This window comes from Channa argus, chromosome 13 (assembly GCF_033026475.1).
Source record: "Channa argus isolate prfri chromosome 13, Channa argus male v1.0, whole genome shotgun sequence".
NCBI lineage: Eukaryota > Metazoa > Chordata > Actinopteri > Anabantiformes > Channidae > Channa > Channa argus.
In genome coordinates this window covers 14,580,702-14,605,653 of record NC_090209.1, presented here as the reverse complement: position 1 = coordinate 14,605,653, position 24,952 = coordinate 14,580,702, and the positions used below count along the sequence as shown (strand labels likewise).

Genomic DNA, 24,952 nt, shown 5'->3' with positions numbered 1-24,952 from the left:
CAGAATTATATTTTTTTCACCTTTTATCTAGGTCTACCTAAAAATGTCCTAAAATTTTGTTTGTATGCTCAGTATGTGGTAATAATGCTAATTTCAAATAAATTTCAAATTCATTATCTTCACCCTTTGTATGTAAAATTTGAATATACTTCTAAATTACAATAAGATAAAATCCCTCTGAACTATATTCTCTCTATAGTATAGGTACAACATTTGAAGATTATAGTCATATAATAACTGAAAAGTATAATAAAAGAATACCATAGGCTGCATGTCTTAAAAAGCTGCTCATCCACAGATGAACAATTATGACACATTTAGCCTGACACCAATCTTTTTAATACGTTCTTCATTTTCACAGAGCTGTGCAATTCTTAATGTTAGTAAAAAGAATTCATTCATTTTGGAAACAAAGTCAGAAATGAGTCAAGGAATCAACAAGGGTTTTCAGAGCAAGACATGATAAATATAGTAGCAGAATAAACGGGAAGTACAATGGAACTAATGAATTTATTATGCAATATGTCAAACAAACAAAACAAAAACACTTTACAGGTCCCCATTTGACTTTTATATGCATTGTATAAACATGTAATGTTTATGCGTAATACGGCATTATAATGCCGTTGTACACGGATGTGTTTGTATGGTGAATAACTATAGTTGGTTAGGCAGGCCAAGTGGAGGCTGGTGTAAATGGCCACTAATATAGCTCTTTTATCCAAAGAGCTTTACAATGTTACTTCTCATTCACCGTTTCACACACACAGTCACACACCGATCGCGGTGGTTGCCATGGAAGGTGCTCGACTGACCCACCGGGAGCAACTTGGGGTTCAGTGTCTTGTCCAAGGACACTTCAACACATAGCCAGGAAGGACAGGGACTGTGGGCAACTGCCTTACCAATTGAGCTACAATATAAATATGTCTAAAAAAAAAAAATACTATAAATTACTAAACCATTTTAATACCTATATCTACTTACAATTACACTATAATATTTCATACACCAAGTATGACAATATACTGCGATAAGTAATTTTAGAGTAAAAGTTCACTTTATGCGTAGGTTAGTGGGTAGGTGTGATTCTTTTCAAAGCAGTTTGAAGAGACTTTTTCAGGAAGGTTTCATTTAAGACCAGGCAGCCATTTAAGGAGTGCTTGTGTGCAGCAGTCATCTGGAAAATCAAATCAAAACATAAGAATTGCAAATGATATTTCATCCACTGCTCAGTCATTAAAGTTGATATGAGTATTGAAAGGCTTACATGACTGTTATATTTGGTCAGAACAGTTAGCATCACTTTTGCAAATTTTACAGACTTTGTGAATTGAGGACCCTGGCTGACCAGCTCTTCCGTGAACTGAGTGAAAAGTTCTTCATTCAAGTCAGGCTGATAAAAAGAAAGAAAAAAAGACAGACATCTCAGTAACAACAGTTATTATGACTAAGTGCAGCACTTTTCCCATGAATAAACCTTCTGCTTACCTTGGAGTCAAACAAGCTGTGGATAATGGAGAGAACTGCCTCACTCCATGCAACTTTAAATGTCATTCTGGAAGAGAAATAAGGTAGAGTTTCTCTGCACTTTTTTAACTTGTTACAACAGTTAAACAGAAATACAGAAATTAAACATATCTTACTGAAGCACCAGTAATCTGTAGTGGGAATCCATGCAGTCATTTATCATTCTGTTCAGCAGCTCAGCCTGTGGATTCCCTGAAAACAAATACAAAGATCACAATAAGACTAAATACAAGATTGACTGTTGGAGCCAAAGACTGACCAAAAGGTCCTGGCTTAATCCACTGTAACATCAAAGCATCTGTATTGTTGTGTGTACTTAAAGTAGGACACTGATTCCATGCCAGCACCAGGTCTGCTCATCTGAAACCAACTGTGATTTCCCTGAGACAGACAAGAGTTACAAAAGGATTAATTCACTCATACTGCAGCCTTCTCCTCACCTATGTTTTTCTCCTCTAGAACTGGTCTGATTAGAGCATGGCACATTGGTCTGGGATAGTGGTTGCACAGTGACATCCCCGTAGTGACTAGGCATCTGGAGGCTGACTCTGACAGGGACAGGACCTGCACATGTGGTAGCAGAATATCACATCAGTACCAAACAAAAGGGCACACTTTGTATATTTTGCATATTTTGTGATCCACCTTCTCCAGCAGGAGGCTCTTGATGAGTGTGGCTGCTGTGCTGAAGCTGAGGTCAGGACAGAGAGCCACAATGCTGCTGCACAATTTGGGCAGAGTCTGCTCGGGTAAATCAGGAAGATTCAGTTTGCTACACAACACCTCCACCTACACAGGAAAGGTAGAGATGTACGATTAATCCCATCACAGCTCATTAGAAAGTACCTGTATGAGCAGTTCAGCAAACACTGAGCTGATCGGTCAAATATCACTATGACGAACAATGAGCTACAGTATCATGTATTATGGCACTAAAGAAATGCTGCATTTGATGCTACATCTGGGGATGGATATTTCAAAATTCCTACATGACAAAGTATGATAGAACAGCCCTATAGTTAGAGTCCTGACAGGGAATCTCTGACCAATTCGTGAAGGCACGAGTAGATTTCTTTCTTTAGAATACAACCCAGGTAAATAGTAAAATATGTACACAGTACACAAAAAAAAGCGTCTACAAGCTAAAGTCAAAAGCATTTAGTAAAACTTCCCCCTGCCTTAGCACGGCTGGAGCTCTCATGGGCCAAAAATACGAGTGGCAGCCATTCCAAACTGTCACATTCAGCTTGGGGTGTTTGGGGTGAGGTGGAAGAATGAATGCTTGCAGTTCTCAGTAAAAAAACAAAAACAACAAAGCTGATGTTGTTCGATGACTTTTGCACAGGACTGTACCTTGCCTCCACAATAACAGTAGAAATCTTTCAATAAGTCAACACTCTCTGAAACTTGTTTCGAATCCTATTACATGACTAAAACTCTCAAAACAAAGGCTACTTGCTTTGTAAATTATATGTCCAGTTCTACTATGTGTAGCTTCAGCCTAAATCCATCCATCCATCCATTATCAGTGGCTACTTCTCCAGTTTAGAGTTGTGGAAGGACTGGCGCTTATCCCTGTTGTCATTGGGAGAGAGGCACCTTGGACTGGTCACCAATGTATCTCTGGGCCAACACAGAGACACATACACAGAACTCGACACGCTCAGATTCACAACTACGAGCAATTTAGAGTCATTATTTAACCTAACATGCATGCTTTTGGACTGTGGGAGGAAACCAGAAAGGAGGCCACAGCTGAATTCAATCCAGGGACCTTCTAGCTTGGAGGCATCAGTGTTCACTTCTCCACCACCATGCTGCCGCATAAATTTGTGATTATTGTTAAAGATTGTTTTCCTTATCCTTATATGAATTACTATAAACTTGGAACTCCAATGTGCATCAAATACATCATAAACAGCAGTAACTAGAGGGGTATATAATTATCCTGGTTTCTCTATTTTGTTTCTTATACTGGAGCTGCTATACATCTAGCTACAGCAGAACAATGTAAATACCTTATAACATTATTGTAGGGAATAAAATATTTTATATATATATCTATATCTATATCTATATCTATATATATATATATATCTATATCTCTCTCTCTATATATATAGAGAGAGAGAGAGAGAGAGAGAGAGAGAGAGAGAGAGAGAGAGAGACTAAATGTAAATGGAGAAAGAGAGAGAGAGATGGATTCTGTGGACATACTTGATTGGGGTCACAGTCACTCAGCACTTTGAACACATCTGTAGAGCTCTGGTCCCACTGGAAATAATAAAAACATTTTTTATAGTAATACTGGTTATCACTTTAGGTGTGTGCTATATTTGCTGGCTAGATGAATAACATAAAAATACAAATATTAAATCTTACCTCTGTCTGACTTTCCAGTAATTCTTGTATTTGAAGAATGGTGACCTAAATAAGACAAAATGCAAAGAAATATAATAGGTAAAATAGTGAAAATGCAAGTTCAATTTCTATGTGGACCGACATACAAACCCTAGTCTCTACCTTTATACGTTCAGGCAGAGCATCACACAGACTGTCTGGAGCTTGCTGCATTTCTTCATCAGGAATTTCTCCTGGAGCAGCTCTAGATGTTTCCTTCTGTATGCTCCAATTCTCTGCATCAACATGCTCATTACCACAGACATTCATCTTTATCTTTTTGCTCTGCTGGCCCATTTCTTCCTCATCTGAGTCGACAGTGACAAAACTACCCTTTCTTTTCTTTTGTTTCACAAGATCTGACAAACCAGAACCACTCTGAGATACAGATTCAGCTGATTGCCTGCTCAGGCACTTCCATCCTCTGGTTTCACCAAAGCCAACCAAACGCTGGGACAGGTCCTGGAGTCTCTGGCTGCACAGTGGCGTGTACAGGGGCTCCTCACTGTGGTCGCTCAGGCTTCTCTCCAGCTGTCTACTCAGAGCAGAGACCCAGTGGTTTGGATGAAGGTCCTGGCTGAGGCAGTTTAGCAGCCGGAGGACTGACGTTTGAGGGAGAGCCGAGTGGACCAGATGGATGAAGGACAATAAGTTCTGTTTGAATAATGGTGGAAATAGGCACACCAAGGGTTTACTGGAATAAGTGAAGAAAAAAATGTGTTAGATATATAGACGGAAAGGACGGATATATAGACCGAAAGGACAAAGACAATTAGACAAATACTACATTAACATTAAGGTGACTCGTACAACTACGTGTGTTACAACCGAGTTTACTATACTGACACCCAGTACTACAAGCATTGTGTACTTCTACTCACACATCTACTGGCCGGGCATCAGTGTCTGTACAGTTTATCTCGTCTCCACAGAGTGTTTCTACGAAGTGACACAGCGACATGTCAGGGTTTGCTCGCTGCTGCCTGTGAACGACGCTCAGAGCTCTGTAGGCACCGAATGGGCCGCACATTAGAGACCGGATCAGCAGCTTGGACTGGCCGTCAAACCGGCTCAGAAACATACCCGCTGGTCGGGCTCCAGGCAGCAGTACACAAGGTAGTGGGCTGCCCCGCCGCCAGTTTTGGGGAGAAGTCTTCTTCGTGAGTGTCATTAGAACACATCTGTGCGCAACAGCTCCACCTGGGGGCAGTCAAACGCAACAGTTTAGCCTTTCAAATTAGAGGTGCAAAGTCGGAAAGCTCAAAAAAAAAATTTTTTTCAATTTCTAAATAACCTCACATTACATATTTGATAGCGTTAGAGAGGTTAGTTTTCATTTGTGGATGATTAATAAAAAATACTTTAGACTTAGACATTCAGAACACAAGTTTACACAAAACGAAATTTCATTGCAAGGGCTCAACACAGAATTCAAATATAATAGCGGATCTCAGTAAATTACAATATTGTGAAAACTAATTTTTTATTATTTACTTAGAAAGGTAAACTCGAGTATTCTTGATTTATTACAGTAAAATACTCCAAGCGTTTTTGAAACTTTTAATTATGAAGAAATGAAACCAAAAAGGCGTCTGTGCATCGTGACTCCTGGAGAACTGACTAGTCTCACTCTTTGTAAAGCTCCCAAAGGTTTCATTTGGCTTTGCTTAACCATCTTATTAATGCGTTCATCGCTGTTGCTCAGTAGGATGTCAGTAGGATGCAGAGGTTGGAGCTGCCAGGCAGTAGCTCTGGAGGATGAATGAAGGACATTTATGGATGCAGTGAGAGAGGACATGAAGTTCATTGGTGTGAGAGACGAGAATGCAGACAAGAGTTAGATGGAGGCAAAGATGCTGTGGTGACCTAAAAGGAAAGGATGTACACATTTTTTAACTCCCAATATATTCCATAATTATGCTTCCAAATTTACTGTTGCTGCTCTTTAACTTTTTATATAGTAAAACTTTAATTTGAAAGCTTGAGCAAGAAATGATTGAAGTGTTACTTCTATTTGAAGAGTGCCATCAGGCAAGGGCCTGCACTTTTACTTAAGGGTTGAGTTTTTACATTTCTTCTTGTAGCAATTTATAATTGCAAAACCACCAATGATGAGCACATCTTTTTAGTGAAGCAATGTTTTATTTTCTGTGTACAAGTATGACTTGTTTAAAAAGAAATAAAATCATAACATTCTGTTCTTGCCAAAACTAGGAAAATGTAACATTACCACTTGAGGCAGGTGTCAAGAGTGTACATTAGCAAGAAGAGGATACAATTCAGTTTTTTTATCTTTAGTCAATTAAAACTACAATCCACACAGCACTTAAAATATCAAAACAATGCAAAGTCACATGCAAAGATTCAGAAATTAGCCTTCAATCAGTTCAGGGTTCAAGGAGAAATTTACAGTCTGTAACATGTTTAAAGCACTATGGTCATGAAGGGTAATAAACAGGAACTAGGTCACAGATTAACCACAAAATTGTTAGGATACATTTATGAATTTTATCTAGGGTACAAGCATCTACAACAGGGGCAACAACCTGTATGCCACAGAGAGACAAGTGTACTTGTTCTCTACCAGAATGTTGTAATTAGACTGAAGGTGATCTCACTATTTTCTCCCTGAGGGAAAGGCTGCAAGATAGTAAAACTGCCTGCTGTAGTCCAATGTAAATACACTTGGCACATGGTTGATGTCCCTGATCATGGCTTCTCCAAAAAATTATTTTCAATATTGATACAAATAGGTCAGAAGGTTCAAAATGCAGCCATGTGTTCCCTCAGGCCAATAGATAGTTGATCCTCCATTCAGTGGTTTCTGGCACTGCAAAGAATGAAATGCCTCAGAAACCATATTCCTCAGTTAGATAAAAGGGGAAGTCAAAGTCTTCGTCATCACTGTCACCACTGAGAAGGGTCATTGCTATGAAAAAGTTAAGGAGGTCGACACCGTCATAGTCCTCACCGTCGTCGGTATCGTCATCATCATCTGTAGCGTACTGTGAACAGGGATCAAATGGAAAAACGAACAGATTGAGTCAAAGAGTACTGATTGCTTACAGCATACTTTAGGAACACCATTTATTTACCATATAGGATCTGCCATGTGCAGGTTTGTTATGCCGATACAGGCAGTCTGATTTAAAGGGACACCATCTGTAACGAGCATAGTAACTGCAGCTTTTCTTGCTGCAAAGACAAGAGATGAGACAGAAAGGTCTCTAGTTACATGTGTGCATTTCTCAGGTCAAAAGAATGCAGTTATTGGGTTGAGAGTAAACCTAATAAGAAAATAAAATTTTAAATACTGGATTAAGATTTTTTTTTTTAAACTGACATTTTTACCCTTTGTGTAGTATTGTAGATTTATACTGAACCTATACTATAGTTCAGTACATTAAACACACTAATCTTAACATTTGAACATTCATGGCCTGCCTTAGCATTTGCCTTCATTTCAATTTTCATATCAATAATCAGGTGTTCTGTTTGCAAATTTCACTCAACACAGCACACATCACAGCTAGATACTTAAACTTACCTTAGACCCTGAGTCCACGTTAGGAAAGCTTTTAGATCTTAAGCCATTACAAGAAAACCTAACTTTAGGAATCACCTGATGCTATGATGACTACAATGATATCCCCTTGAAGACTGTAACAGCCAGATTACTAGCTGCTGTTGACACCTTTTAAAATAGCAGATAAGACCTCTTCATCTGTCAGATCCCAAGTCCAGTTACCAAACAGTTAAGATACCATCTAGCAGTTAGGGGGCTTCTGTAATAGAGCCCCTGAAGTTAACCATGGTAACCTTTAGAAATAATAAGTTGCTAAACTATTTAATAATATATTGCCAGATATTGCTCAGAGCAATCATGTGATACTTCACATTCAACTGTATTAAACTGCAGAGCTAACAGATTAACCCCCCCCCCCCAAAAAAAAACGTTGATTTGGACACAATTATGCATTTACACATGTAGGAGTAAACATTTTATAACATTTAGTAGTATTGGAAAAAAAAAAAAAGGTGAAGTCACATACCTGAATTTCTCTTTAAAGGTAGCAACAACACTTTCCTTTGCTTCTCCTTCAACCCAGTATTTGTTTGGCACATAAAAGGCGGACTTCACTCGGCACTGTGGGCAGCTCCTTAAGGAATAGTTATTCAACCATGAAGTCAACTAAAGTCCAGTATGTTGTTTCATGAGATGCAATAATTTGAATACTGACACTTACTTTACTACATCTGGCCCTAGGTCTCTTGTTTTCCTCCAGGTCATAATACATTGTAAACAGAACGAATGATTGCAGTTTGGCAAGATTCCAAAAACATGGTGTCTTGGATCTGTCTTTTCATACACCTTGTCCATGCAGATACCACAGGTCACATTTTTACTCTGAAGGAAGGCCTCCTCTTCCTCAACTCTCCCCAGGGTACTAGAGGCCGCTGCAGCAGCTCCATCCTCTCTGGTCTCAGATGAAGTAGTTTCCTGAACACAAAGTTTGCAATCAGTAGAAGTCTCCTGAGTTTAATCTAGTTCAGCTCACAACTACATGGGGTTGAGCAAGCTGGCTAAAAGCTCACATCAATGAATATGGTTTATGATCCGTTCCCTTTTCATTTTGTCAAAATGGGATGCAAAGTACAACTAGACTAGTTTGCAAAGAGCAGCAGGACGACTTAAAATGACACCATTCATTCAACTGAAATGATAAATTGAACTCTGACTGCCCACTCCTGCCACTAAACTTTGCAAAATGAGCAAACGTAACATAAATTGGATGCAAACCTTGTCATTTCTTCGCTCATATGCACCTGCCTGAGCAACTTCTGAGGATTGGCTCAATTCCTGAGAGGCAGTTTGAGAGTCAGTGTCTGCGAATGAATTAGAGAAACTTTAACCAATTGGAAAAAATAAAAAAAAGAAATGTCCCTATAGTGTGAACATAAGGTCAAACTACAACATCAAATACCTTGTAGTTGTTCCTCAACAATATCTGCTGTCACATGGCTAATGTGTGGTGGTTCTGAGAAGTTAGCCAGCGACTCAGAGCTGTTGAATTGCCGCCTGGATGTTACCTCAGCCTGCAGAAGTGCAGGCTCTGACCCTCTTCTGTCAGGTGGGGCATGACCCACACTGGAGGAAGACACAACCGGTACTGAACTTCTTCTACCTGGAACACCTGTAGCAACCTCTGGTTGACGGACATGGAGATATCTAGTAGAGAGACAATATAATGATCTAATTAATTTTGTGTGCAGGTGTCTTAAGTTATCAGAACATACAAAGAAGAGGGAATAAAAGCTTACCTGCACCTTTCACCATACCAGCATCCACCTTTTTGAAAGTACCTACATATCTGGGATGATTGTGCAACTGGCCATTCATGTCGATAGTTGCATCTTGAGCCAAATCTGCAAAAGCCATTTATAAAATGCCTGTAATGAAAAGGTGAAATTTTGAATAAGTTTATTAGAAGCCAAGACATTGTTTTGGAGCAACTCCCCAACCTTCTCTTCTCTCCATGCATTTATGCTTCACCACTGCATGACATCAACTACTCCCTCTGCAGGTATCCTCGACTCTTGAGCTGAGGGTTTCCTACCAACCTGCAAAATGTTTTGTTGTTGCCCTCTCTACAATTTCCATTCACCCCAATGGGTCAGGGAAGAATGCTGTCCACACCAAGCCTGTTTATTGTTTGTTTTTGTTTTTTTAGAGCCCTCTTCCGTAAAAGGGAGTTCCCCCTCTCCACTGTTGCCTAGGGCTTGCTTAAGGGGATTTTTATAGTTTCCTCTACATGTGTGTAGAGTCTTAACTTTATTATGTAAAATGCCTTGAGATGATAGTGTAGTGAATTGGCACTTTGATTGCTATTATTTGGATCTGACTAAATATTTTTTAATATTGATAGTTTTGAAGTTATTCTGCTTGAAAAAGGCAACAAATAACTTCTCAAACGTAAAAATAAAGTTTCAGTTTTGCAAGTGGATGCTGAATTTTAACTTTTTTTTTTCTGCGGTAAGTTTTAACCACATACATTTGTTGTTCTTCTAGTTTAACCAAGTCAAAATTTAAACTTGTTTTCAATAGATAAGTGATTCAAGTAAGTAATCAAGTCAAAGACCCAACTTTTTGGTCTCACATTACCTTGGGCTAGCCAGTGAGCTGCCATCTTTGTTTTTATACAGTCAAAATCAAAATGTGTTTTACAACTTTTTGGACAAAATGTTTTCACATAGTTAGACAAGTAGTCTGAGGATCAGGTGATACATTTATAACTCAGCGTTTTCAGACATAGTCATGCTTTAACCAAACCAATGGTTAGCTGTGACAGTGCAAAGGTTAATTTTAAACAGTTTTTTTTAATTCACTTTAAACCTTTACAGAAAATTAAGATTTCTACAAGAGTTTTTTTAAAGCTCATTTAAATATGGAAAATTCTTGGAAAGCAGAGTGACCTTTAAAAAGAGGCAGACAAAACATGAAAACAGTAAATTGCAAACTTTCAGGCTCAACTTTTTCGTATGGAAACAAGCAACTGTGCTTAACATTAGATGAATAGGTGGTAGAAATATGTATCTTTAACAAAGAAAGGTTTCATCTAATGCAGGTAGCCGTAAGGGGAGGGGGCATTTTTAGTCACAACAAAAAAAAATAATAATAATAAACACCTTAATCGCGCCCATGATAAACCTGCTTAACGTGCATCATAACGGCCCATAGCTGTCAACTGTAACCATGCGCGGTGCAGCCAATTTTGTTTAATAACTCAAGCACTGATCTAGTCACACAGGGCTACACAATACTCCAAAACCCAGAAATAAAGAATCAAACCTAAACCTAAACCTAAAAATCAAAATTAGTTCATTTATTTCACTTGCAACAGCCACGTTTTTAATCAGCAATCTCATTTTGACATTCGAAAAAGCAAAGTACCGTAACATTTACTAGGCAGCACCAGCTCTTCTGCAAAGCAGGCTTTGACATGTGACTTTCTTCACTTAAATTCAGACAAGTACCGCTTACCTACAGGTAGTTCCGTTACGGAATGAGTCCATCCTCCAAGTATTTTGAGCATGCCGCCAAGCGTCGTCCATCCCACTAGCTAAATAGTTAACAGCCAGTTGGCTTTACTAATTAACTTAGCAACGGACCAATAGAAACGACTCGTTGACGCTTGTGCGTCAGTTCTTCTTCTTTGGTTCGCTGACTAGCTACAAGGGCGTAAAGGTGCAGTCTGCTCATCCACTGCTGAAGCATTCACAGTAATGTTATTCTAATCTATATTATTAATGTTATTATGTTATTATTACTGTTATTATGTTGACTTCTGTACGTTTTTGGCGCCTAACTAGACATACTAGAAACACTGTTCAACTCCAAAACGTTAGGCTTATCAAGGACATTAATGCGTGTATACGGCTTTTAAAATAAATGTTATATTTTTTAAGATAATTATACTTTAAAAACCTGCGAATTATTGACGCCATCGCTGACATCATCGCTGACATCACATAATTGCCTTTGAAGATATTAAGGCTAACTGGCTTTGAAGTTTGCCTAACCAGTATTTATAAGGAAGGGACATTTCATTTCAGCTATTTTAGCAAAAACTGTTCATCTTTTTTCAGCTTTGCTTGAAGAATCCTTTCAGTGCCGTTAAAAGTTATTAAAATTAGATCCAACAATATGCATTTTTATGTAAGTTTATCTTCTCCCAGATAGCATTTGATCCACCTATTAGTCTGAACTCTATAATAATAGTAATATTGTCAGAAAGTAAGTGAAAAACCTGTGCAATACACATGCTACCTCAAATTAAATAATGAAGGAAAATTTGTTAATATTTATACTAAAGTTTATGAGTGAGATGTAGCTAATCCAAATCTGCAGTTACATGTATGTGTAATGATGAAAACAAATGTGTCAATCAAATACACAGGCATAGAGGTAGCTTACATCAACTATTTTTTTTTTTTTGGTGTACTTTCTTGTATTATCCACCCACAACCCTTGCTAACTTTGCACACCACAAATCAACCATATTATCAATCTTGCAATATGTATCAAAAGCAGGAATTAAGGCAAAACAAGTCAGATTGATGAGACAGTGGAATAATGACACAGATTACACAGTAGAGGTAGATAGGGATCAAGACAGAATAAGAGCACAAGAGGACCTTTCTGAAGGTGGACTTTCGCACCAGTGCTAAAATAATGAAGTCCACTTAGAAAAAGCACAATAAAAATAAAAATGACATTCTAAATACTACAGAAAATAAAACAGTTGGGAATTCTGGCTACAGTATTGTAAGGCTGTTACACTCAGTTCCTTTCCACAAAAAAAAAAAAAAAAAAAACACTACAAACATTTGGTGGTAATCTAGGATTGTGGTGATATCTGTGAACACAATGATGACTGGATGCTGATTTATAACCCATCAATTTTCCCAATGATATTATGGTACAGGATGCTGGTTTTTAGAAGTAATCCTGCTAGGGCTTTACATCGAAATTCTTCAAAGGAAGGTTTGTTTGTATGCTTGATGATATATTTGGTACAACCTTAACTAAATAGACATGTCATACAAAACATACACAATACACAAAGCCAGATGAATTCATGTTTGACCCTTAACAAATATGATCAACAATTAGACATAATTAGTAATATAATTACATATAATAACCAATGATTTTCATGTCCCAAAAAAGAAAAAACATTAAAAGAAAAAGAAATACATGCTGTCCCTTGTATTTAAACAGGTCATGTGTTTATAGTGTCAGCTTTAGAAACAAAAACTGTGCAGCATAGTCTGTTAGTTACCACTTGGGGAGATGGCTTTAAGACAAAACCTAAATGAGTTGAATCTCCAAGCTTATTGACAAATGGAAATGGTATTGCACAAACAGCTCTACACTGCTGGAGCCAGCCCAGTTTGTGTTTAATAAACCAAATGGCAAAGGTAGCGGCCTTTGTTGATGATGATGATGTAAACAAATTGCGCATCTTCAGCTTCACCAAAAGTCTTGAAAATAATGACTCCACCAAGGAAATTGGCATCTTCAGAAACTGGCACAGAAAATACTGGCAGCTCAATTCTATGTCAACTTTTCTATTGGTATAGGAACATGAAACGCTTTCCCTTTACAGCAAAACAAGGCTGAGGTGAAGTGCTCTCCAGACATTGCTCTGGGGTCAGCTTTGCTATTATGATGAAATAGGAGCAGCTTTGGTGAGAAAACATATCATTCTCTCAGTTAAGTGACCGTTGTGGGAAACTAGGATTTGCAACAAACGATTCCAGATGCTCATCACACATGCACACAAAACTCACGCACGCAAAACACTCACTCTTTACTGTGCTGAAGGTAATGCTGACATTGTCAAAATGGCTGACATTATTAGCCCTACCATGTGGCTTTGCCTCATGTGCATGTTAAAATCCAGGCCTGTACATGGAACAGTGCTTGTACTGAATGCAGTGTATTATTATTATTATTATTGTATATTCAGTCTGTAACAGTATTGCTGTAAGCAGTCTGTACTGGAGAATACTAATACATGTCTTTATAAATTTCCTGTAGTAGAGGGTGAAGCGAGGTCTCCGATTCAGTTTTTTTAATCTTTTGGACAAGCTGAGCGTTCTCAGTAACCAGTTGACGGAGGTCCGCCATCTTCTGCAGCAGCTTGGGGAAGAGGTAGACAGAGTCAGAGTGGTTTGCTTGGAGGTGGAGGTCCAGGGCCTGGAGGATGTTGTCCTGACTCTGCTCCACCTGCTTTACGTTCATCAGCCCAGGTCGATCTGAGAGAACAAAAAGACAACAAGGGACAGATTATGAGTCATAATTTATTCTGTGAAAGCACGCAGGGATTCTGTATGGTTCAGCATGTTAAACTATCATTCTGTTCTCTACTGACTGCTTTCAAGATTGTTTCTGACAGTATGGTTAAGTACGAAAAGGCTGGTTATAGGTGGCTTTCTCTGGCAAGTAAATTTTTTTTAACTGTCATGGAAGCAAAAAGCTGCTTTCTAAAATCGGGCTTGAGAAGGGGATTAGGGAAATTTGATTTCCCTTTAGTAGATTTCTGTCGGAAAACTGCCATTTCTTTGCCATGTAACCAGGTTTCTAATCTGCTTTCTCTAACTGCATGTGTGTAACAAAAGGCTGCAGACAGAAACATGCAGCTGAGTGAAAGCAATTCCGCCTCATTTTTAAAATAAAGTCTGGTTTAAGACAGAAAATTGTGCCTTGTAGAAGTCTAAATAAGTCACTTTTCCAGTACATTTTAAATATTCAGACAGCTCCCCTTGTGGCTCAACTGCGTCTCCCCCTTCCCCAGGGGCTTTGGTTACTGAGCCCATTTTCCTGTACTACCACAACAGCCTCACTATTATGGACAGAGATGTTAATACCTGAGGAAAGTGCTGTCACTATACAAGAAATACACCAGCCATGCTAGATCATGTTTTCAGAGCCTTCCTCTTCAGGAGGCAGTCACTGGTCACATCAGGAAGTGCACCAATGATGTGGTGCCGAGGAGCACTTTGTGGAAGTTACCAGATCAAAAAACTCTGGATCAAAAGTGAAGTGAGTGTCAGGGTGTGTTCCAAGGATACACAGTTGCTCACAACACTGGATTCTTTGTGAACTATAAAACATACAAATATCAACTTAGGAAGGTAATAAATGATTACTTTGGCCCCAGCTCTCACACAAAGGAAATCTGAAAAGGATTGAGAATCATCACGGACTACATAAGGAGAACCATGGAAGAGGCATATTTAAAATCTTCAGCTCACCCCCCACACATTATCTGGAGGTATGTAAACCACTCAAGGTCAATCCACACAAAGCTCCTGAACCTGATGCTATTCCTGAGCCTGTTTCAGACATGAACTCCGGACAATGTTAGGAGAATTCAGCCTCGGACATTATCCACAGTGTCCTCACAGTAGGAGGTCGCTCGAGTTATAAGTGTCAAAAATGTGAAAACCTGCTTGATTTCCACGCATTTATCACACATAGGAGGCACAGCTTGATATAAAATGTTAAAGTTGGTAAACTGTTTACAGCACATTGGACACATGCAACAAATAATAAAAGGCTTGATTACTCGACTACATTAGTTGAGTGATACTTTTAATCTTCCAAACGATTTGGCAGAGAGCGGTGTGCTCCACCCACGAGCTCACATGATAATAATTCCATCGGATGTCCGAAAGGGCCTGTGGTCGAGCCTTTTAAAGGTAAATGGCTGCTTGTAAAGTGCTTTTTGCTTATCATTCACCCATTTACACACACACACACACACACACACACACACACACACACACACACACACGGCGGTGGCTGCAATGTAAGGTGCTAACCTGACACACCGGGAGCACCTTTGGGTACAATGTCTTGCCCATGGACAAAACTGAGCTACAGCCGGTGGATACAGACAGCGATGCAGCTCACCCTGCAAAGACTAGGCTGACGGATGCGTCTTAGCTCGTCACTGGCTGACTATGATCTTAGTGTCCCGACCATGACTGCAAATCTTTCAGAATATGGGCTGGCAGTATTACAACGGGATATTGGCTTACCCACACCCTTTTTAGACTGAGAGGTAAAGATTTCAGGTTTGCTGAATGTTGGTTCTATTTAGTTCTGCTGTATTCTGAACGAGCTATGGAGGGGGAAGGGGAGGGCTTCTTTCAGATTGTAACCGTTTGTTACTGAAAAACTTAAGACAGGCTGCTGAGTGCTGGGGTCACCGTGGTCTGAGATCTACATCATGACACCTCAATGAATAAATCATTAATTTTAAAAAAATCAGTATAACCTGACCACATCTTTTAATTCTAAATGGGGACTTCAGGCATATACAAAACAACTAAAATATAATAATGCTACAGTGCTAAAACAAAAATGACCACATATTTGAGCTTTGACCACTGAACACCACTGCATGTCTGTGTCAAATTTATAAATGCAGATAAACTGCCCACATCTATATCTAAATAAGGATTTTCTTGTTAAAAATAGCAAAACTTGCTGCTGTACGGCCTTTTCTCACCCTTGGCCTCTCCACAGAAACAAGACTAGAAGGTGGTCTCAAAAGCTTAGACCAGGCTTCTGAGATCATCGCTGTCTCACCTGGCAGTACAAATCTCACGGTGCTCAAAAGTCAGATCAAACTTATAGAGACATGGCATGGATAAACTCACCACATCTTAACTATCAAAATATAAAGCAGCAGCCCTATAGGACAAAAATTACAGCATGGAGCCTCCTCTCTACACTGCATTGGCTTAGTGTTATGTAACAAACATATGACTATGGTTCCTATTCAGCTGAGAAAGAACCTACTCTGCAGTCAAAGAACCTACAGTGCGGCCTGGACACATGAAATAGGGGAAACTTCCAGTTGTAGTTCAAAGGCCTACGAAAGGGTTTCTGCAGGCTTTTGCATTTGAAATGTTGCATAGAATGTGTTAAAGTAATGAGAATGCGGTTCAGCCTGTGGGGGCTGTGGATTGTAGCTCGTTATTATTTTCAGCCCTTCGCAAGCCTAGAAGGGTCATATTATGAATATTTTTGTCTTAATGTGTTTGGATACCTTGAAATCTTTGTTTAGTCTGTATGCCCTTTCACTACTTTTGTAGATATCATCTCTGGCGGAGTGCCGAAAACAGTTTTTAGCTTTTGCCTCTATCAGGGAACAAGCTGCAGAAGAGATTGGTGTGGATGAAGTCACCTAGGCTAATCAACAGGAGGAACAGGAAAATTTCTTTAGATCTCATCAGACTTCCTCTTGTTGCACTGAAACTCTGGTCAGGAAAATTGAAACAAACTGACCAGAGAGTAATACTGCAATTGGCGATTATACATTTCAGCTCTCCTACATCATGTCTGGTTAATAGAGAGGAGGAAAATTCAGACATTGTGCGAAGTGGCGTTTTACACATGACAGCGGGAGATCTGCGGTAAGAACCATCTTAACATTTTAAACTTGGCTCTTTTTTGTGTGCGCAATCAGTGCGTGCACAGGAGGTACAACTTAAAAGAAAATTTAAGCTGTGGGAAAGAGTATTACGTTTGCAGCACATTGGAGCCAGGTATCTAAAAAAAAAAGGTTCTATTCCTCGACCACAATGGCAGTGATAGGAACGTCATCAATATGCCCACTCGCTCGCTTTTAATTCTCTCGACAATTCAGGACAGAGCAGAACTAGAATTTAAAAAAATCTGCAGTGAAAAGTGACTTATTTAGACTTCTAGGGGCACATTACATTTTCTGTTGGACTTTCTGTGTAATGATCTCTCTCTCATTTAGACTTTGGTTTTCTGTGGGTTTTGCTACGTGTGTAAAACAGCAGCTTCGGACAATGTCCCGAGCCAGTTCTCCGGACACTGTCTGAAGTTCAAATGTAAAAGCGCTTCTGTGTGGCAGAGAAATCAGCCTTCTCTGGGAGAATTCTACCTGTGGAAATAAGGTTTCCCTTATCCCCAACACAGAAATACATGACACTTAAGAAATCAGCTTTCCCAAGAAAGCCAACAGTAACCTGGTTACTTAAGGGCATGTAAATGTATTGAATAATTGTTTAGTTCAATTGTAGAATTTGCTCTGGAATAAAAGTGCTCTGGAAAAGTCTGTTCAGTGATAGAGAACATGCTAGATGCGGGAGCTTAGCTCAAACATTAACCATACCACAATTCAGAATGCAAACATAACAAACACAGACGAGACTAAAAGACAGTGGTTTCCTCCCATGGCACCTGTGGATTCTTCCCATTTGTGGATTTTAGTTCCAAATTCAATATCATGATTCCTTCCCTGCTAAAGGACAAGCTCTGTCAGCTGACTGTTCCTGACTCCAACTGCAGGTTCTGCAGGATAGCAGACTTCCTGGCTGACAGGAAGCTGGGCCCCTAACCCTCAGCACTGCCTCCTCCCAAAACTGTCTTTACTTTCAACTCTTGTGGTACACAACCAGCTGCACCAAAGGGCCAAGGTCCCCCAACTTTTACAACTGCCAAGGCCCTTTTTTTTGAAGAGATTGAATTCACTTAAAGATTTTTCAAGATCTGAAAATACCCTGAAGACAACATAAGCAGACAGTATAATATATTGTCCATACTTAAACTAAAACTCTTGTAAACAGTCTTACCTCCACAAAGAATAATGGCAGCGACAAATAGGGCAAGGTCACTGTCATCCAGCTCCAGAGCATTAAACTTAACAGCAAACTCAAACTTGGGCTCCATGATCTCACTGAAGGGCTTTCGTAAGCTGCGCAGGAACTCTCTGGTCACAAAGCCTTTACCATTAGCCACCAACAGTCCATCTTTGTTCATAAGTGATGGCAACATAGCAAAAATAGCCTCATGTACACCATACTTTAGCAAAGTCACCTGCAGAAAGCACATGGACAATGCACAGAATGTCTTCCTAAACAGATATTATGAATCATATTAATGTGTTAGCACCATGAGGACATATTGACTGACCTGGTCATTAAGAAAGAGGTCCACAAACCCTGGAATGCACTTGGCAAACTCAGTAAGCTCTCGCACAGTCTCCACCGTAGTGCACTGGCAGCGGTAGAACACATGGACCCCAATTTCCTTGGTCAAGGGCGCACCTGGAAGTAACTGGCTCCATACCACACCACTTTCAGCTTTCCAGAGTGTGTCCACATCATAGATTACAAATGGCTACAAGATAGACAAAAATTTGTTGTCCTGGTTTTTTTGATGGGTAACATATGGAAGATTAGCATAAAACACAATTTGTGGGTACAGTTGAATCAACCTAATTTGAAATGGCAGAAAAAGTAAGACAAAGATCTATTTCATCACCATATTATTTAATGTACAAGTGCATTATTTTTAATTTATCAAAGGGGATGCAAACTTTGATATAACTGTGTTACATTACATTAGGTTTAGGGATAAGTTTGCACTTATGGGGTGCAAACTTAACTCTAAATGTAGTACCAAAACAAAATGTACATTCTGCTGGAACAAATGATCTTAAATAATATAAAAGATTTAAAAATATACAAAATTCCATCCATCTTGATAAATTGAATAAAATGTAACTTGAAATTATTTTTCTTTAAGATTTTTTACTCATTCTGACATGTCAAAATAGGGGGGTACTACCTTTTACATGAGTGTAAACAAACAGCAATTTAGCCTACTAGTATTCAAGAATCCAAGCCCTTTTTTTGAGAACAGCTGCAAGAATATTTGTGAGCCCTATTTATTACTGATAGGTCAACATATTTAAATAGGAACATACTGAAGTGCTACTGGTTTTGCCCATCAGGATACTGCGGGCTCTCTTCTTGGTCATACTGAGATTTTTCAGGTAGGCTGTGTTGACTTGTTTGGCCAAGGTTTTCAGGTCGGAACCACCTGGTTTTCCAAGTTTCAGTTCTTCTGCAATCAGGCCTGCCACCAGCTTTTTCCTCTCCGCTTCAGGCATACGTCCATATCGGATTGCTAAACAAATATACAATATACAATACACAATATACAAATCCAATTATGTGAATATGTTTTAATGAAAATCATAAAAGATTTAAAATATGTTTTACTCACTTGGGGTTCAATTAAATTCTTCTGCATGATTTCCTATCCATTAAACTAAACCCTAACATGTCACAGGCTCATAAAAATTTACTGTATTAAAACATTTTCCCTCTCACCATCATGGGACATTCCTAAAGACAGGCACTTCTGGAAGCGACAATATTGGCACTTGTTACGATTCTTCTTCTGAATCTTGCAGGAACGCTCACAACGTTCATACTCCAATTTCATTCGCACGGTTCTCCGGAAAAAACCCTGAGTGATAAACATCAGGTTCAGCAACTCACATCAAACTAAGCAAAACGTCCATTATCAAACTTCTGAATCTTACAAAGCATTTCTGATGTCACACATACAAACTGTTTTACCTTGCAGCCCTCACAAGCATGCACACCATAGTGGAAGCCAGAGGCCTTGTCTCCGCAGACTTTGCACTCCATGCTGATTCCAGACCCTGTGTTCTCCTCTCTGCCAAGACGCAGCTGTTCTGACAATGAGGGCGATGAGGTATGGGACAAATCTAGGTAATAAAATAAAAATTTTAAAAATGCAGCAATATCAAAGATCAATGAATAATCTGTTTTCTAAATATGTAACTCTCCTGTCTTCAGGAAGCAAAGCATGTGCTTTTAATGTCTTACCTGTGTAGCTGGATGCTGCACTGCTATTTAGTTTTCTGTGATTGTTCTCCTCCTTATCTGGATTCTCTTTTTTCTGGTCCTCAGTAGGGACTTTAGAGGCAGGCACTACCTCCTTCTCTTCCTTGTCCTCCTCATCCTCACTCTTCCTGGGCTTTAACTCTTGCAGGTCAGACACATTTGTCCCCCCCTCATGGTTGTGCAAACCTCCTGACTCTCCTTCTGGTGGCATCCACCTGACATCAGGTGTGCCCTGGGGAGACTTGGGCTCGCAGTAGCCATTCACCCTGTTATGCTGCTCTTTAGCAGTTTGCTGAAAGTCCTCCATGGTTCCTGTTGAAGCTGACTCAGGGACTCCCCTCCTGTCACGTTGCCATTGTAGCCCCACTATTTAAAAACAGATTTTGTTTAAAAATATGCGTATTTAAATAAACAGTGTGCAATGCATATGCAGATTAGATATAAAGCAAGAATGACCATCTGATTACTTGACTGTTATCTGATCGATTATGCGAGGAGTTTACAGAGTAAATTGATTGACTAGTCACTAGCCAAACTGACAATAAAACTATTATAACAAGTATCACTGAGCTACAGCTTACAACAGCAATGCTGATGATGACTGCCTTATGTTTGTTTAGGTGTCATTCCAGTGTAAGTCCAATACTACTAGTTGTGTTTGCACAGCATCTGCATGACCTTGATAGTGATAGGCTTATAGACTTAGACGGAGGTTTAGTTAAAACTAAAGAAATCTAATACAACAGTCCTCACTTTGCTGATATTTTAAATTTTTTGGATTCAGGTTCATTAGAGTGCTTTTAGAAAAAGTCTGGAGAAATAATGGTATATTGCAGAACAACAACACTGCAAAATGCATCTTCCAAAATATTGAATCAACTGCTGTCTAAGACAGTTTGAAAAACTGAGCATTATTATTTCTAAACAATACACATTTATTCCCTGACTGTGAACCATGCATGGATTACCTGCGAGGCAAGTTGTATAGACAAGGAGGAGTGCCAGATCATTAAAGTCAAATGTTGACACACTGGTCTAATACACCTACAGCTGGACCAGCTGCTGTGGGACAGAGCGCCCCCCCCCAAAAAAAATTAAAAGTCAAAATCACTGATTTAAAATAAATTTAAAAGCAATCACAAGACTACAACTTACAAACACTGCCTTCATGTCAGGAACTTAAGCATCACATCAGGAATTTATCTCTTTTAAACTCTTAATTGCTCTCATGGGTCTTATTTAATCTGCATTTTGAAAGCAAATGCTTAAATATTTGATTTTCAATACTCTTATAAAAATGATAAGACATCTTAAGGGACTTCCCTAATAATAGATAAAAACCAAATCCAAAATATACATAAAATTGATCATAATGATAGCTTGGCAATTCTTAAAACTGAAAGTGAGTTTATGAGGACCCTGCCCCTTGAACATTCAGCGCCCAAACCCACAATCACTGTTGAGGTTAGGGAATGATGTGTCTGAAACACTTGTCTTCACCGCTATACTAAAAAGTAAACTTCGTCTCCACCGGAACTCTGAGACATCTGTATTATTGTTTACCTCAGTCCCATGCTAGGGTGCACAGTGTACTTGGTGGGCGCTTTAAGGGGACAGCGTGCGTGCACTGTGTACACACTGAGTAATGTCGAGGCCTGGTGGAGACTGGGGGGGTTAAATATTTGCCCTGGGGCCCCCTGGTGGATTTACCCACCTTTGAATATGACTATGTCCTGAAAAACACCTCCAGATTCGCCTTATTACAGTTGCAAGCATGTTTTCGGTCACAACTAGTATCGGTGCATGGTGGCCCAATGCGGGACAACGAACAAATTGTGTTTTCATAACACTCGGAGTAACAGACCTGAGGAGAGCCCGCTCGGTCTGTTACGACTTGTCCAGCAGACAACCTGTCACACTGGTTCTCGGGAACATCTGCTAATATTACTGTGAATTGTACGAATCACTGACAGACTTGTAACTTGATACAAGCATCTGAGTATTGGAAGGGCACCTACATTATATGCACATTTACCATTAAACTGTTTTTGGTTTTTTTTTACTTAAAGCGAAACAACACTAGACATGTATCCGAGTAGCTATCCAAGAGTGGGCCGCCGAAGAGTTTCGGCACGGCTAGCTTAACTTAGCTAGTCAGCTAAGGCTACAAGCTAACCTTGAATGTTGACCGAGTACTAGCTGTTAGCGTGGCTGACCCACATTCCCCTGTGTGCCTTTAAATAACGTTACCCACTCCGCCAAGTTAGCTTACCTCTCCCAATAGTGCTGCCGATTCCAATGTGTTCTGTGCTACAAGAAATTGCCCCCAGGTTAAAATAAACACGTAGCGAAAATGGTCCAGTGTCCCGTCAAGGATCGATTGGCTGTTGACAAGTTGTTAGAAGTCGGCAGCAGGAGTTAGCTAGCAGCGGGAGCTAACGTCAGACTACACTAACTTAGACTGATCCAAGCCTTCATGAAGAAACAGAGCTGGCAAACCGCTGAGCCCCGGAGGACAGCCAGTTTGGATACGTTTGCTGGCTACCATATCACATGCTGATAAGCATAGTTAAGTGATAATCCCTCCTCGACTCTCTCCTGGTTGTTTCTAGCTCTGCTTTGCTTTGGCTTTGCTTAACTCCCCCCCCTCTCCGTCACATGCCAGGACACAACCCCCCACCCCCCGCACGCACACACACACACACGCACACAAATACATCACAGTAGATCCCGCAAACAGCTCTATGAAGACTAAAGAGTCAAGGTCTCTGCTAACATTTGCTGCTGTTTTTCTGGATAGTTTTTGTTTTTAAATCAGCTGCCCAGCAAAAAGACAAACAAACCTCTGTTTGTTGCCTTAAGGCACACAATGTTTTGGCTAACCTAGTACCTACAAACTCTTTGCTTAAAAAAATCAAAGTTGTGCAATCATGGTTTTCGAAATGCTTACTAAAAACCAAAACTTGATACTCTTATCTACAACAGGATTCAGACCCTTTATCCAGTACTGTGTACTGTGTAGAGGTAGACATAGATATTCCAGTTTCACACCCTTTTTTTTGGAAGAGTTTATTTTTTTATTTGAAGAGTTTATGTCATTCCTGTTGACAGAGCCTTTCAAGCTCCATATGATTGGAGGAGACCTTTATCTGGACTGTCATGTCCAAGTCTCTCCACAGACGAGCTGGGGCTGTAAGTCCGGTCTACGGCTGTATCAGTGCTATAATCATGATAGCATGATAGCATGCAACATATGTAGCATAAATTGATGTTTGTTTAAAATAATATAGCATAATTTTTTTAGTTCTAAGATTTTTAAATAAATGTTTCTACTTGCTTGGTGTTGATTAAACCACTGTACCATTCTGACCCTGAGCAAAAGTCAACAACAAAAGAGTAGAAGGCAAAGTCTCTTTATTTAGTTCAGGCGGGTTTGTTAACAGTCAGCAAATCCAAACCCAACAAGAAGGAGGTAGGCAGGGAAATGGAGGCAGGCTATGGTTAGCATCAGGCGAACACAATGAGGCTGGAGGGCAATGACTGCAAGACCAAGACAATTTGGCAACTGTCTGCTGTTTACACTATTAAAGGGGTAACTGAGTACACTTATGCAAGTAACATTTTACCGGTACCAGTACTCACTATACTACTCTACAATTTAGAAGAAAAACTGTGAAACTGAGAAAACTCTTACTTCCCTACATGTATCTGGCAGTTCAGTTATTTTGCAGATGCTTCCTAATGCAAAATTTAAGCAACTAATAACTAATGATCTGATTTAAGGATTTACAACACAACAGTGCAGAAAGTGGTTGGAGGAAACCCCACTTTTAACAGCTGCAACATCAGTGATGTTTACAAATACGTCAAGAAATATATTCCAGTAAAACTGACTCATAAAAGTGACACATAAGTGAGGAAGAGTCCAAGCAAAATTAAAGTCAAGGATATGATAATAATAAACAATTATTTCACTAATGCATCATGAGAATGAATTTAGTTGGTATACTGCGATGCTAGCCATCACGAACTGTTAGGTACATTTCTGAATGGAATAAATGAAATTCTCAGATATAAAATTAATTAAGCTGTATATAAATTAAATGTAACGAGGTATGAACATTTTAGATTTCTGTAGTAGTTTATTTATGAGACAGACAATGAACTAATCTGGACTACACTTAATATTCGTGTTCAACAGTGTTTAAAATACTTTTTTATTTAATCAGTAGATGCCAGGAGAAACAAATTTCCTATTGGTAAAGTAAATTAAGTGAATATACTTAGCACTGTGCTTCAGCGTGCTTTATCTGGTAGGATGGGTCTATACAGGTTTTTGTTGAAGAGAAACCCAGTGACAAAATGCAGTTTTAAGACATTCCTTATTTCAGGGTCAAAAATAATAATAAAATGTTTTTCTGTTTAATAAAACTATGACACAGAAAATAAAGAACAGTCCTCTCACAGTCCAAAGACATCCATATTAGAGTAGTTGGTGATTTTAAATTGGCCGTAGATGTGAATGGAAACATTAATGGTTGTCTGTCTGTGTATGTCTCTCTGTGTTGGCATCTAAAAATAGAAACCAAACGGGAATAAATAGACCACAGTGACACTTTTTATAAACAAATTATATAATAAGATTTAATAAACCTGCATGCAGTTCTTGCGGTTTGTCAGGGGATGTCTCTATTCACTCATCTGAGCTAAAGGATTCATCTGTGAGAGGAGGTGTCAAATTAGTCAGTGATGA

The 24,952-nt window shown here is 39.3% G+C and overlaps 3 protein-coding genes across 4 annotated transcripts; all 3 read right to left on the bottom strand.

Moving 5' to 3' along the window:
• Positions 1 to 491: 491 nt before the first annotated feature.
• On the bottom strand, positions 492 to 5,095 carry fance (FA complementation group E). Its single transcript, XM_067526307.1, has 10 exons — positions 4,812 to 5,095; positions 4,054 to 4,624; positions 3,913 to 3,957; positions 3,748 to 3,804; positions 2,176 to 2,319; positions 1,971 to 2,094; positions 1,647 to 1,722; positions 1,492 to 1,558; positions 1,271 to 1,396; positions 492 to 1,180 (listed from the first exon to the last, which is right to left on the bottom strand). The coding sequence occupies exons 1-10, from the start codon at positions 5,009 to 5,011 to the stop codon at positions 1,073 to 1,075; spliced, it is 1,518 nt and encodes a 505-aa protein (XP_067382408.1). The 5' UTR covers positions 5,012 to 5,095; the 3' UTR covers positions 492 to 1,072.
• Positions 5,096 to 6,119: 1,024 nt separating this feature from the next.
• mkrn4 (makorin, ring finger protein, 4) lies at positions 6,120 to 11,667 on the bottom strand. The gene is made up of 8 exons (XM_067526306.1): positions 10,973 to 11,667; positions 9,253 to 9,381; positions 8,916 to 9,160; positions 8,732 to 8,817; positions 8,178 to 8,431; positions 7,983 to 8,090; positions 7,026 to 7,125; positions 6,120 to 6,935 (listed from the first exon to the last, which is right to left on the bottom strand). Exons 1-8 carry the CDS (start codon positions 11,041 to 11,043, stop codon positions 6,780 to 6,782), a joined length of 1,149 nt encoding a protein of 382 aa, XP_067382407.1. The 5' UTR covers positions 11,044 to 11,667; the 3' UTR covers positions 6,120 to 6,779.
• Positions 11,668 to 12,056: 389 nt separating this feature from the next.
• Positions 12,057 to 22,846, bottom strand: ppardb (peroxisome proliferator-activated receptor delta b). Of its 2 annotated transcripts, XM_067526305.1 has the most exons (9): positions 22,472 to 22,846; positions 21,168 to 21,261; positions 20,182 to 20,565; positions 19,909 to 20,060; positions 19,657 to 19,795; positions 19,248 to 19,450; positions 18,452 to 18,658; positions 18,112 to 18,355; positions 12,057 to 13,752 (listed from the first exon to the last, which is right to left on the bottom strand). In XM_067526305.1, the coding sequence occupies exons 3-9, from the start codon at positions 20,504 to 20,506 to the stop codon at positions 13,505 to 13,507; spliced, it is 1,518 nt and encodes a 505-aa protein (XP_067382406.1). In that variant the 5' UTR covers positions 20,507 to 20,565; positions 21,168 to 21,261; positions 22,472 to 22,846; the 3' UTR covers positions 12,057 to 13,504. The 2 variants fall into 2 exon arrangements, with proteins under 2 accessions (XP_067382406.1, XP_067382405.1); XM_067526304.1 differs by lacking the exon at positions 21,168 to 21,261 and having other exon boundaries at positions 22,472 to 22,845.
• Positions 22,847 to 24,952: the final 2,106 nt, after the last annotated feature.

What these genes read in the sequence shown, in the direction of transcription:
- ppardb (XM_067526305.1), bottom strand. Translation starts at nt 20,506, where the DNA reads ATGGAGGACTTTCAGCAAACTGCTAAAGAGCAGCATAACAGGGTGAAT. An exon ending in GCAAAACCAGTAGCACTTCA is followed by an intron (nt 18,659 to 19,247) that starts GTATGTTCCTAT and finishes TCTATCTTGTAG; the next exon opens with CCATTTGTAATCTATGATGT. An exon ending in ACCTCTTTCTTAATGACCAG is followed by an intron (nt 18,356 to 18,451) that starts GTCAGTCAATAT and finishes TGCTTTCTGCAG; the next exon opens with GTGACTTTGCTAAAGTATGG.
- mkrn4 (XM_067526306.1), bottom strand. Translation starts at nt 11,043, where the DNA reads ATGGACGACGCTTGGCGGCATGCTCAAAATACTTGGAGGATGGACTCA. An exon ending in TGGTATGGTGAAAGGTGCAG is followed by an intron (nt 9,161 to 9,252) that starts GTAAGCTTTTAT and finishes TCTCTCTACTAG; the next exon opens with ATATCTCCATGTCCGTCAAC. An exon ending in ACCTTTAAAGAGAAATTCAG is followed by an intron (nt 7,126 to 7,982) that starts GTATGTGACTTC and finishes TTGTCTTTGCAG; the next exon opens with CAAGAAAAGCTGCAGTTACT.
- fance (XM_067526307.1), bottom strand. Translation starts at nt 5,011, where the DNA reads ATGTTTCTGAGCCGGTTTGACGGCCAGTCCAAGCTGCTGATCCGGTCT. An exon ending in TACTGGAAAGTCAGACAGAG is followed by an intron (nt 3,805 to 3,912) that starts GTAAGATTTAAT and finishes TATTATTTCCAG; the next exon opens with TGGGACCAGAGCTCTACAGA. An exon ending in TCTAGAGGAGAAAAACATAG is followed by an intron (nt 1,723 to 1,970) that starts GTGAGGAGAAGG and finishes ATTTGTTTTCAG; the next exon opens with GGAATCCACAGGCTGAGCTG.